Source organism: Alexandromys fortis, unplaced genomic scaffold, assembly GCF_014885135.2.
Source record: "Alexandromys fortis isolate MF-2015 unplaced genomic scaffold, M_Fortis_MF-2015_v1.1 scaffold_14, whole genome shotgun sequence".
In the NCBI taxonomy this organism is placed as follows: domain Eukaryota; kingdom Metazoa; phylum Chordata; class Mammalia; order Rodentia; family Cricetidae; genus Alexandromys; species Alexandromys fortis.
The window spans coordinates 16673235-16686085 of record NW_026067910.1 but is presented as its reverse complement, the minus strand read 5'-3'; the positions used below and the strand labels follow the sequence as shown (position 1 = coordinate 16686085).

Below are 12851 nucleotides of genomic sequence, written 5' to 3'. Positions count from 1 at the left end.
ATCTGTCAGAGTAGTCTTCTAATTGGGAAAATATAAGGCAAAATTTCAGGCCAGATATTTCCTATTTTTACTTCATAAATATAAATAGAAATACTACAAGAAAAGTAAGTTGCTGAGTTTTTTTTTAAATAAGCAAAAGCTATATTGTACCTAATTAAAATAATGGTTCTATTTCTCCTACTGTTGTTTGTGAATTCAGGTTGCAACCCACTCATTGGACTTCTTATATTTTTCATGAGTAAGACACTCTCATTGTTCTTTTAAGTATATAAGAATAAGCTTGTTTGGCTTGTGTTGTTTGTTTTAGTATATTAAAGCACCAACAAAATATTACAGGCTTCCTAATTTTTAAACGGTAAGTACAGCCTATCATTTTTTCTTAAATAGTTTTGAAATTTATTAGAAAAAAAAGTGTTGCTTCTTTCTTCCAAAATAGCCTTAAGTTCAAGAGGCCAGAGATTATTTATTCAGCAAACTCACTGGGGAAGACTTTTCCTCTGAGAATAATAGTAACCCTTACTAGTAGCTCTTAATCCTGAAAATAAGATCTTACAGAATTGGCTTGTTTCCGGGCTTGGTTAATCAGTTCCTTTATTTCAGAGATGTTCTTCTTTAGGTTATCCTCAAGTTCCTTGATGGGCTTGAGTTTGTCTATCAGCCGATCAGCTTCTTGTTCTAGATCTTTCACCGTAGCATCTGCATCTGCAACTGCATAGAACAAAATTAGCACCTGCGTATTTGGGGTGTGCATGTATTGCCCCCCGCCCCCCCTCCTCAGCCATAGGTGCCGGGACAGCAGTGCATTTATTAAGTTATTTCATTTTATACGTGGGACCAAAGCAAGATCATGATGGCTGACAGAGTGCATGAGGCCAGCTGTGAATATTTTAGTTGAGATTAAAGCAGGCCAGAGATGTTAGAGGAAGATTTTGGCTGTGCGATTGAGATTAAAATTGGCATTAAAAATAGAAGATCTGATAAGCGTAAGCAGTGCTGACCTTTTAGCCTTCAAGCTGACCTTTACAGATAGAATTTATTCATAGAAAAATGAAAATGGGGTGTCTTTAAAATATCACTTGCTCTGCCTCCACACAAACCACATTAAAATCCAGGTTCTTGTGCAGAATTGTTTTATTTTTTCTTTTTTGCTTGTTGTCTTTCTTTGCACGTGGTTCTGAGAAGGAGGCTGTGGAGACACAGCTTGACGAACATTACCTTGTTGAACAACACTTAGACTGAAGGCCTCTGTTATACCTTAATTAAATCGTTCAAACTTCATTTCAATCCAACTCTATATTGGTTGCATTCATATTACACTGTCTTTTTTGTAGGTTATAAAAAAAAGTTGAATACTTACAGTGTTGAGAGGCTCAACCTGAAGAGGGTTGAAGGTTATGTGACCCATAGATGTGTAGTATGTGCTCACATGGCAATGGTGTGGGGGGGGTTGGGTAAATAAAATGTGGAAAGCCAATTATTCAATTTCTGTGATGCTGGCAGTCTTAACCAAACTATGTCATCTGTTATCTAACTAAGTTCGCATTATTCATCTCTCTGCTATTGTGACCCTGAAAACTCTTCAAGGTCCAAGGCCATCAGCCCTGCTAGACTATGATGAATCTGCTGCTTGCCTGGTGTTGGGCCATTGAGAACTAGTTTTTAGGATTGAACTCAATATGCTTACATGGACAGAAATAATCATTCCATTTGCTTTGGTCCATGCTGAAGCCAGAACCCAGGGCCCAATGCTTGATAGGCAAGCAGTGACCACAGAACTCAGTCCTCATTCACACACCAGCATCTTTAAACTGTATTTTGAGGTAGGTGAATGGGACTCATGCACATTAATACGGGCTGTATTCTTAGTGGAATTTAAAAAGAATGTGCAACTATTAACATTTGTAGTGTTACTAGATCAAGACTCCAATGTTTAGTTTTTTTTTTTTTTTTTTTTTTTTTTTTTTTTTTTTTTTTTTTTTTTTTTTTTTTTTGTATGTTAGCTTGTTGCTTGTTCTGCAAATGCTGGTTGACTGGGTCAAAGCCCTTGTCATATGGGTAGCATGACATTGCTACCGCTCTGTTTTCTGTAATAGTCCAGTGTTCTTTTTTCTAACCCTCTAGTGTTATTTTATATTCTATAAATTATTCTAGAAGTAAGGAAAATGGAGTTTTACAGATAGATTCACATAAAGAGAAAGAGGAGTTCAGGCCACTAGGGCCAAGATAAATGTTAGAGCCATTTCTCCTAAATCTCCCAGAAGCCTTTTTAAATGCTTCAAAACGGAACTGGGGGTTTCCCCTCCTTCCTTTGTCCCTACTTTCCATAGCTGTTTAAGCCATGTGGAAACTCTGTTCCCATGTCTGTGAGAACTGACTTGTCTGTGATCTCAAGTCTAAGGCTTCTTGCTTAGTAATGTTTGAGTATGTTCTCATTTTCTTCCTTAATTGTCTGGGTAAGTAGATTTTAAATAGCTTCTCCAGTTAGATTTTAATAAATGGATGTTTCCTGGAAGATTATCATCTGTATATTGTAGGCTCTAAAATTTACCAGCATGGTGTTTCCCCAAGTAATCTCTTTCCTATTATATTTTCCCATTTATCTACTTCTATTGCCCTTCAGAATCACCTAGTTGTCATTTATTTCTCGAGGTTAGGCCGGCTAATTATCTGTCTTATTGTTTTCCATACTCTAACTTATTAATTGGTTAGCTGTTTCTTCATGTCAGTTTTATTTTTCCAACACACTGAGCAAAGTCTTAAGACTTTTCTTCATTGCTTGCACAGTAATGCACTTCTTCTATAATATTTTCCACAGAGGCCAACCTTGATCATGTTTTTTAGATTTAGATGTTTGACTTTATTATCATATTCCCTACTTATTTGTAGTGCTGTGACGTTCTGCCCAGACTCTGAAATGTTCAAGAGACAATATTTTTCTAGTTAAAGGAGTTGCTCACTTGTTTACAAACAGTTTTTTTTTTTTATCAAGAAGAATTGTTTAGAACCCATTTAATTATGAGAATAATTACTTAAATGGAGAGAGGGAAAGTGAGCTTGGTGGGTGGCAACAACGTAGTCGATCTTAGCTACTTTAACCTATGTGCAGGGAGGACTTTTGAGCCCAGTGGCTGAATTTGTACTATCAGAGACACTGTAGTCTTTCTCAATCTGTTGCAAAAGCCAATTTTACACTTCTATGTGGATAAGATTCAAATATTTCATTAGGTTTCCATAGCACTAGTAAAACATTTTATGCCAAATATATCTGCATATTAGTCTCACTGGAGGGACATTCTTTTCGTGTATCTACTATTAATTGGTGATAGAGGAAAGAACAGATGTGCAGTGTTTAAAGCAGCCCCCGTATATGGTCACATGCAAAACTGAAGCTTTTTGCAATAAGCAGAGAATCATTAAGATTACTAAAAAGCATACAAAAACATATACATACTTATTTCTGCAGGTAATTTCATATGGAAGTAAAAAAAAAGAAATTAGAAAATTCCTGAGGAAATATTTTCTACAGGTATTACAAAGTACCAAAAAGTAGCACTTTTAACTAATGTTCTTTATAAATACATTTTTAATTCAAATAGTATTATCAGATAAAAGCACATAAAAACATGATTAAAATAAATTTCATGGAAACAATATAATTCTAAAAAAAATGGGAAAAATGCCCTTTAGCAAACTGTTCACAAGGAAGGAAATGTTATTAAAATAAGGAAAATATTTAATTAATATTTACCAATAAATGTTTCTTTTAGTGGAAGATATAGTTAACCCAGTAATGGTGTTTTGACAAAGATATCATCAGCTGAGCAACCTCAACTAGAACAAAATGTTATCTTAAATCATAGCCAAAGTGAAATAAAATAGCTAATTTACTTTTAAATCTGTTTTTTCCTAATTTGGAGAAATGTTGTGGTGTATCAGAAGAGGTAACCCAGGCTGTTGCTGAAACACGTGGTACTGTTTCTGTGTCTACATAAAAGACAAGTAAAATTTATGTTTCTCTCCTATCTTCCCTGAAGAAATAGAAAGGAGTCGGTCTTTCTTCATCCCAGATCTGAAGTATATCATTTTTTTTGTGCTGATTTTCCCCCTGCCCAGGAAGCTGTCACAAGCATTCTCCTGTGTCACCATCATAGCCAGGTCTCATTCATCATGGCATCCTTAGCATCTGAGTTGAAGTGGAGACACTCAGATCTGCCTTCACTCTAAAGTCACCACCATTCTGATACCACTGCTCCTGTCAGCAATCCTAGAAATGTTCTTATACCTTAGAAAAACTCTGATAGATAGTCTAGTGTTTTTAAAAGCAAAATAATAATAATAATAATACCAAACCCAACAACAACAACAACAAAATCCCCCCCCCCCAAAAAAAAAGCAAAACAAACAAACAAAAAAGACACAGTCATCTCCTTCAGGGAAATCATATACCAAGATGCTATCTTATCCTGAGATTAAAAAGGGAGAATACTCTAAGTATCACCAATGTTGGTTGACTAAACGTAACTAAAAATATAAATCATTACACTTAATTCTTTCTGATTTCTCAATAAGTTCTAACTAAGTCAATGAATATGATGCCATATCTGAGCGATGCGAAGATTCAGTCGTGACAAAGTAGCTAAATGCTTTATTTTCTGGAAATATTAGTTGGCTGGCCTCCAAATAATATATACAGAGAAATTTCAGATGTTGGTACATTTTAAGGTGATGACGTTCTCTGACGGGGCAGCTAGTGAAGGTGCCCCCTTAAACTCTATGTTCTATGCAACGCCAGTCCTAGGCACAGTCACCTGTGCATAACTGTACTTTCAATTACACTAACAGATTAAAATGGGGCATCTACATATCAAATAGCATGGAAACTTCGAGAATTTCTAGCCTCCTCCTGATTGAGTGAAATTAAAAAGGCTCCCACACAAAGTTCAAAGACTTGGATCCTGGAATGGCAGGACCTACATTTTTCACACCCATACCAGGAAGGAGAGGGCATGAGCTTTAGGGTTTTGACCTCTCATGAATCCAGGCCATGTTCACAGTGAGACAAAATAAATGACATCAGCACAGCGAGAAAGGAAATCTTACTGTTTTTGGAAGGGTCTTTCACAACGGCATTCGTTTTGGCCACACTGTCTGCGAGTTTATTGTAGTTTTCCCTCAGGCCGTCGAGATTCTGGTGCAGATCTTTAACCTGGGCCAGGACAGCTTTCGCTGTGTCGTTGGCTTGTCTGGCTTTCTCTTTGACAGCTTGCAGCTTAGCTGTAGTGTCTGTTGGTACAAACGGGCAAGAGAAAGAAAACAAAGAAAAGACATGGGACGTGGCATCCATGCTTGGCAGAGAGAGTCTGTGGCTGGCTGACCTCGGGGACACATTTACACAGGGTAAAGGCTGAACTGTGTTTCAATCAGATGTAGCAAATGAAGCAAATTCTTTAGCTAAATTAAATTTTCCCAGAGAAATTTGTGATGAATACATGATTAGTCTTTAAAACAGCAAAGCGATTATTCTCTAAGTTTGTACTTTAGGGGTAGATTGTGATTTGCTGCTGAGCATATTCAAGGGAGGAATCCATACACATAGCTCATGTAGTTTCATCAAAACTAGAATTAAGATTTAGTCTGTATATCTGCGGGAGGAAAATGAATTTGTTTTCATTTTGGGATAGAATTTTTGGGACTTTTAGAGTCTATGAGTGTTCTATTTTTATTTATTTATTTATTTATTTATTTATTTTTTGCATTGGCACTTCAATAGATCCTAAGTAGTCAAGAGGTTCCATGAAAAGTTAATAAAAGTAAAGTGTATTTAAATTTTAATATTTTCTACATTGTATACATATGTGTCCTTATTTCTGGATCATAATTTGAGTGTAACATAGTTCTGGTGGTTTGAATATAAAATGATGTTGAAGGTTCTTGTGTTGAAGGACTTGTCACCAGAGCTGAGACTTTGGGAAGCGTTTGAACCATGAGGTCTCTGCCTTCATTTATGGATGAATCCACTGATAGATTAATAATTGGATGGAATATTGGGGTTGGTAGAAATGTGAAAGGCAGGGCAGACCTGAGGAAGTGGGTCACTGAAGATATGTGTTCAAAAGGTTTATATGATTCCCCGCCTCCTTCCTCTGTCTCTCTCTCTTTGCTTTTTGGCAACCCGTGAGTAAAGTACCCTGTCCTTTGCCGCACATCCCAACTACTGTGATACTATGTCTTACCACACAGCCGTATTTGATGAGTCAGCTGTCTGTACACGGAAACCATAAGTCAAGGTAATTTTTTTTCTTTAAGTTGTTTAAATCTGTTTTTTTTTTCTTTTTTAAATTTCAGAGATATAAAGTGACTAACACAATTGTACAAATAGACCCATGGTTGTGTGTCTGTACTACTGGGAAAGGCCATAGGCTGTGAAGATAAACTGTAAGGTTCAAATCTCATAAACATCACTTTAGACAATGGCCTTTAGTATTCTGTTTCTCAGCTTCTCACTTGCAAAGTGAAAGTAACAATTCTACCCACCATGGAGAATAAGCATGAAAGATTAGCGTGAGATTACACATGCTTATCAAATCATATTGATTAGTAAGTCCTTATAAATCAGTGTTGCTTAGTATGAAAATATAAAATTAGTATCCCTAAGAGAATTTTCACTGTCTAGAACTAATATCAAACAATAATTTCAAATAGTTTTAATAGGCTGCATGATATTACAGAAATGGGTTGACTACTACCTGTGTTTGAAATCTGGAATAGCTAAGGAGGTCACTTTAGCCAAGCAAGGCATCAGAAATGGCCCATGCTCTTGTCTGTTGTGAAGAGACTCTCATAAATTGTGATTTATAGTAGTACACTAATATAGAGGAGAGCAATCCATGTATGATTTTACTCTTTCCCACTAACTGCAACAAGCATGGCAACATAATAATAGGATGTCAATATCTTCCTTGATACAATATGTTCCTATGCATGCCAGCTAAAGGTAACAAAGGATAGCGCCATCATCTTGTTAAATTGTGAAATGTGGTTCTGATTCTCAAAAGAATAATTCATAATTAAGAAAACCTGCATCTGCTATTTTATGAGAGTAGAAATGTGATGTTAGGAAAGTGGTCAAAGCTACCAGGATTCTTTGGTAGTTCCGATCACCTGATGCGAAGGGCAGGACTGCGAGGCTTACCATTCGGAATGACTGACAACTTGCCCAGAGTGTCATTCAAAGCTCTCAGGAGATCACCGTTTCTAGCATCAGCAGTTTCTAATCTGGTTTTCAGGCCATTGAGATCATTGTGGTTTTCTGTGAACAAAAGACAAAATGACTTATATTATTCTTGAACATGCGAGTTCAACACACAAATAACAAAAAGCAAGAAATATATACTTTATTTATTGCCATCTATCCATCCACATGCCTCTGTATTAAATATAGATATCGTGACTATTTGGTATTTTAGACTATTTAGCCATGCCATTTTCCTTTTGGTGTCTGGCTTTTGTGACTTAATTTTATGGTTTCCTATGGGTTAGAAACCTTCAACACTCAGCCTTTAAGTGCGTTTTGATGATATTCTTTTGACCTCCTTCCACTGATTTTTACATATTCAAATTATATTATCAGAAATGGATCATTGGGTTAGCTTTTCAAAATCTTACATATATCTATTCATAGATAAGAAATCCCATTTCAGTAAACATCACTGAGTATTATTTTGAACAGAAAAAAAATTAGAACAAAGGAAAGCAAAACAACCCAGATAAACCTGTCATTTTTCATAGAGAAAGCAATATCTTTACAATTTCCCTCAAAAAGACTTCAGTAAAGCTTTTTTTGTCTTGCTACATTAACTTATGTTATTTTTATATTCAAAAACAATATTTTCAAGTGATGATTTAATATTAAATGTGTACATATTGGCTTCTGTATCTTGTTATTTATATTAGCACCTTTTTGACATTAGGTTAGCTTTTATTGTAATAAGAACTATGAGGTTTAGACTTTAGCAATGTCAAAAAAAACTTTGAAATCACTTAGGGGGAAAGATTAATTCATGGATATAAAAAATGTGGGCTTAGGATCTTGCTAAGAACCCATAAAAGTAAGCATATGTGGTGTTCTGAGTGAGAATTGCACCTGCCCTCCGCAGTCCAATAGGGTCAGGTATTTGAACACTTGGTCCCTTGTTGGTATTGTTAGTGAAGTTAATGGAACCATTTGAGGAGCAGCCAGGCCTTGCTGGAAGAAGTTTGACACTTGAGTAAGGCTTTGGGAGCTTTTAGCCTTGTCTGACTTCCAATTCATTCTATTTCTGTGTGTGGATGGGAACACCACGGCAACAGAGAGTCACTAATGCAGCACCTGAAGACTGAAGGAGTTACCAGCCCTCTTTCCTTTTTTCATTTATAAATGATCAGTTAAACTTGAAAAGCAAATTACATAAAGTTGGCTTCACTCAATAACATGTGCCACATTTGGAAAGAAAATTGTGTGTGTGTGTGTGTGTGTGTGTGTGTGTGCACATGCGAAAGTATGTGTACCTATATGTACGTGTGCAAATCTCTGCAGAAGCCAGGTGTCAATATTGTATGTCTCAATGAACCTGGACCTTGTCATTTTGGTTAGACTAGCTGTCCAGTAAGCCTGGTAAATCTTCTTATTTCTATTATCCCATACCAGTACTAAGGTACAGTAGTGTTGCTACACCCCCAGGGTTTTACTTTGGTACTAGGGACCCAAACTGAGTTCCTTATGTTTATCCTTTATCCACTTAGCCTTCTGTTCAGCTCCTTTGAATATATTTTTGATAGTTTATATACCATAATGTCCATTTCCTTTGGAGATGCACAGTTATTGTTCAAGTTAGCTTAATTGAGATGAAAGGCAGAGTCTCCAAAAAGGAGGTACAATGAAAAAGGACAAAGAAGAGGGGGTTTTATAGTCTTCTTGAAAGGACTGGCCAGCATTTTGTAATAATGATAGATAGCTGTCTGTGCGTTTGTGATATATGCCTCATGCAATGCCTGTCAGTTCTAGCCAACCACTTCCCTTCTCCCTCGCTTCATGATTTCAGGACCAGGGACTGACAGACGAGTGTAGCGTGAGTAATGGCCTTTTCGCCTCCACTCACACACCAGCCTTTCCTCATGCCTTCCCATCTATATGTCTCCATTGCCCTTTTCCTTTCCTGTTACAGCTACAGAAGTGAGAGGAGACACATGGGAAGAGTCTATGTACAAAATGATAGACTAATAGGTTAAGTCCTCCATATAATTGAAGATAATGTAAAAATGCAGGATAGATAGGTCGCAAGCTATTCAAAAGAAAGAACCAGTTGTGAAATCAAAATAGTCAACATTATCATGATAAAAGAACCTTAAGCAAAAGAACCAAATATAATTTTCATCTATCAACCTAATAACATGCTGTGGAACAAAGCACTTCCAGCACTATGGATATTAGACAACAGAGATAAAGGTTCAAGGTCAGGATCCACTTTATTTCTACAGGTTATATGAATGAAGGGTATGGTGTCATCAGCAGTAGGCTCATAACATAAAGTCCTGGAGGTGATTAAGACTCTTAGCAATAGGTTGTAATGTTTGGGAGCGTATGGAACTTTCCTTGCCAACAACTCTGAAAGAGGACTACACTCTTGAAACTAGGATTTTAATTTGTTAGCCTCTGGATCTAGTAGGGACATTGTTACTCCATTATCACCTGATGCCATTCAATTTAATATATATCTCAAATACATATTTCATAAACATATATAGAAAAGTAAATGGAGTCATCTAATAACTCATATACATATGTACATATGTTTTTAGGTATGCATTTGTGCTATGAAGCCTCTATAATAGCAGGTTTCCATATGACTTTTTCAAAAGGACTTTAGCGTTAGTTATTTCTCCATGTATTTCCTCCTTTGAGCAACCTTCCCTACTCCACATAACCTTTCTTGTTTTACTAGTCCTGTTTACCTATTTATCTCACTACATTCTATCTTTCCTCCCTTGAAAGCCAAGCCATGACTTCTTACTAACTTTCTGACCTTTATGGGTATTTTAAATAAAAGGCACATAACTAAAGTTTCAAAGTAATCATCAGTCTTGATCATCTGTGAGCACCATGAACTATACAGTTAACACCTGGCCTGGCAAGACAACCTACCCATGCAATAGTGGCACAAATGTCAAGGTAGTAACTATCTACTATTTGCTTAGATGTAAGGCCTACTTCATGCTTCAAGATGAAGCTCATACCTGGTACTATTATTGAAACCAAGAAGCTTTGGCTCAATAGATCATAGGCCTTAGGAGCAAACTTACTACTTTTATTCTACTAAGTGGATATAGTTTTAACCTGGCTACTAATGACAAAATTGTTGTACCCACAGATTATTGTAGCTTTTTAGCTCTCATAAAAAAATCACTCTAGTTTCTTTTTGCAATAGATGGTATAAAAGAGACCCTTAACGTGCTGGTCAAGGTACAAAGAATAAGAGACTGAAGAATACAGGGACATTTATATCAAACCCCTCTTCCCAAGGTTCAAGAGTCACTAATGAAGAAGGGTAAAATTGATAAGAGCTAAAGGTGGTGGAGGGGTGATTACAAGGAAACAGTTTCCTACACACAACACAGAAGTAGCACACATGAGATCCCAGTGGTTGTGATTACATAGACCAGACCTGCCCAAGCTCAAGCTGGATGAAATGCTAGCACGGAAAGGAGAGGCGAGCACAACGTCTCATGCTAAGGAGCTATTGGCAACTTAGGGAGATGGAAAAACAATTTTCTTTATGGGTGTGGCTCTTGATAGGGCAACCACGCTCCACTGAATGGCCCCATACCCAAGAGTATATGGCCAGCACAAACTGGATTTGATGGGTTTTAAAATTATGAGGACATAAATTTGGGTAAGGGAAGAAATGGGGTATAGATTGAGAGAAGCTTGGAGAGGGGATGAACATGATCAAATTCATTGTATGAAATTTTTACGAAACTAAGAAAAATGAAAAGAAAGCCTGATACTATCAAGTGTTCACAAGAGTGTTGGAAGTGAAAAATGATTAACAATGCTGTTTTTCTAAGAGCATTTGAATAAATTTATCAGGATTTTAAAATGGAAATGGATTTGATTTGGCAATTCTCTTTTCAGCACTTGGCATTGGATTAGGGCCTCATACAAGCTGAGGAAATACTCTACCACTGAGCTTCATTTTCAGCCCTAGGAGCAGCAGCTCTATTGCAAAACTTACCTCATTATTATGTGTTTGGCACAAACCTGGAACCTCAGCACTGCAGAGACTGAGGCTGGAGAATTGTAGATGAGTCAGTATAAGATACACAGAACAAAAACGGAAGTGTGTTAATGTATATCATCTGGGATAAACAGATCTTTGTCATAGAAAACAAGAAGAAAATGTTAAATAATTCAGTTAAGAGTATTTTTTTTCACATCATTACACCATGCTCATACAATAGTGTGGATGATGCAGCCTTTAAAAGGGAATTGTAGGAGTATGTGTGGGTGTATAATGATCCTTAAAACTGTTGCATGAATAAGTAAGATACACTCTGGTGGTTTGGGTAAAAATGGCCCTCACAGGCTCATATATTAGGAGGTTTGTTCCTTTTCTGGTGGAACTGTTTGAGGAAAGCTAGAAGGGGTAATGTTTTTGGAGGATGTGTGTCATTAGGGGTGAGCATTGAGGTTTCAAACTCTCACATCATTCCTAGCGTCTCCCTCTCTCTTCTTATGGCTGTGTCTCACAGTGTGAGCTCTCAGCTTCTGCTACAGCACTGTATTTGCCTGCCCCCTGATATGATTGCTCATTTTGATGGTGATGGACTCTAACCCTCTAGTGGGGTACAATTCTGTATTCTATCAATTATGTTTTAAATAAACACTGATTGGCCAATAGCCAGGCAGGAAGTATAGGCAGGGCAACCAGACAGGAAGTAGAGGCGGGGTAATGAGAACAGGAGTATTCTGGGAAGAAGAAAGCTCTCTCCCAGGTCTTCCAGACGCCAAAGAAGCAGGATGTGACCTGCCCTACTGTAAAAGGCAGATGATGATGTATATGCAACAATTTGGTAGGACAGGGGTTGAGAACTAGGTAGGAAGAATATACTAGAAAATCTTGGCTACACATAGAATAGGAACTAAGAATTGATGGAGTAGCAATTGGCAGCTTCAGAGATAGGAAACTAAAACTTCTTATTTTGTATCTGGCTGTACTAGTTAAATTTTCTCTGTGTATATTGTTGTTTTTGATTTTTTGAATGTATATTTAAGTGCTGAGAAGATGTTCATTATGGTAGTACTATCCAACACAAAGACTTATTTTTTTCATTCCCTGTACTCAGAGTGATCAGGTCAAGGGAAAATATTCTCCTCAGCAAGGAGCCAGTTGTTTTAACCGAACTGTGCCTGTCCCTCTCACGGCTGTGCATAGAGCTGTTGGAGGACTTGTGCCAACATATAACAGCTGAAGAATCATCACCTTGTCCTCCATTGACCTTCTTCTGGAAAGAATGCAAAGGGAAATAAGACAGAGAATTCTGAGCTTGCAGTGCTCTGGACATGAACGAGTACTGGACACATTAATGATCCACTCCAACGCACATAAAGGCTCTTATAGGCCGCCCAATTAAGCCACAGCCATAATCCACAGCAGCCACGACTATAGTGCAGATTATGCTGGTATAATCACATCATCTCATTTAAGGTGCTCCACTTTATGGTCCAAGCCAAATAATGTTACAGAAAACAAAGCATAAACCAGCCCAGCAAAGCACATCTCTAAGACATCACTATGCTCATTTATGCTACTAAT

General features: G+C 37.1%; 1 protein-coding gene across 1 annotated transcript in view; it reads right to left on the bottom strand.

Moving 5' to 3' along the window:
- Lama2 (laminin subunit alpha 2) overlaps window positions 1-12851 on the bottom strand; it is a 586091-nt gene that overhangs the window by 71061 nt on the left and 502179 nt on the right. Inside the window, exons 42-45 of the mRNA XM_050138074.1 lie at window positions 7193-7309; window positions 5101-5283; window positions 3452-3457; window positions 554-708 (exon numbers count right to left, since the gene is read on the bottom strand). Of these exons, the coding sequence (XP_049994031.1) occupies window positions 554-708; window positions 3452-3457; window positions 5101-5283; window positions 7193-7309 (461 nt within the window). The remainder of the gene's footprint in view (window positions 1-553; window positions 709-3451; window positions 3458-5100; window positions 5284-7192; window positions 7310-12851) is intronic.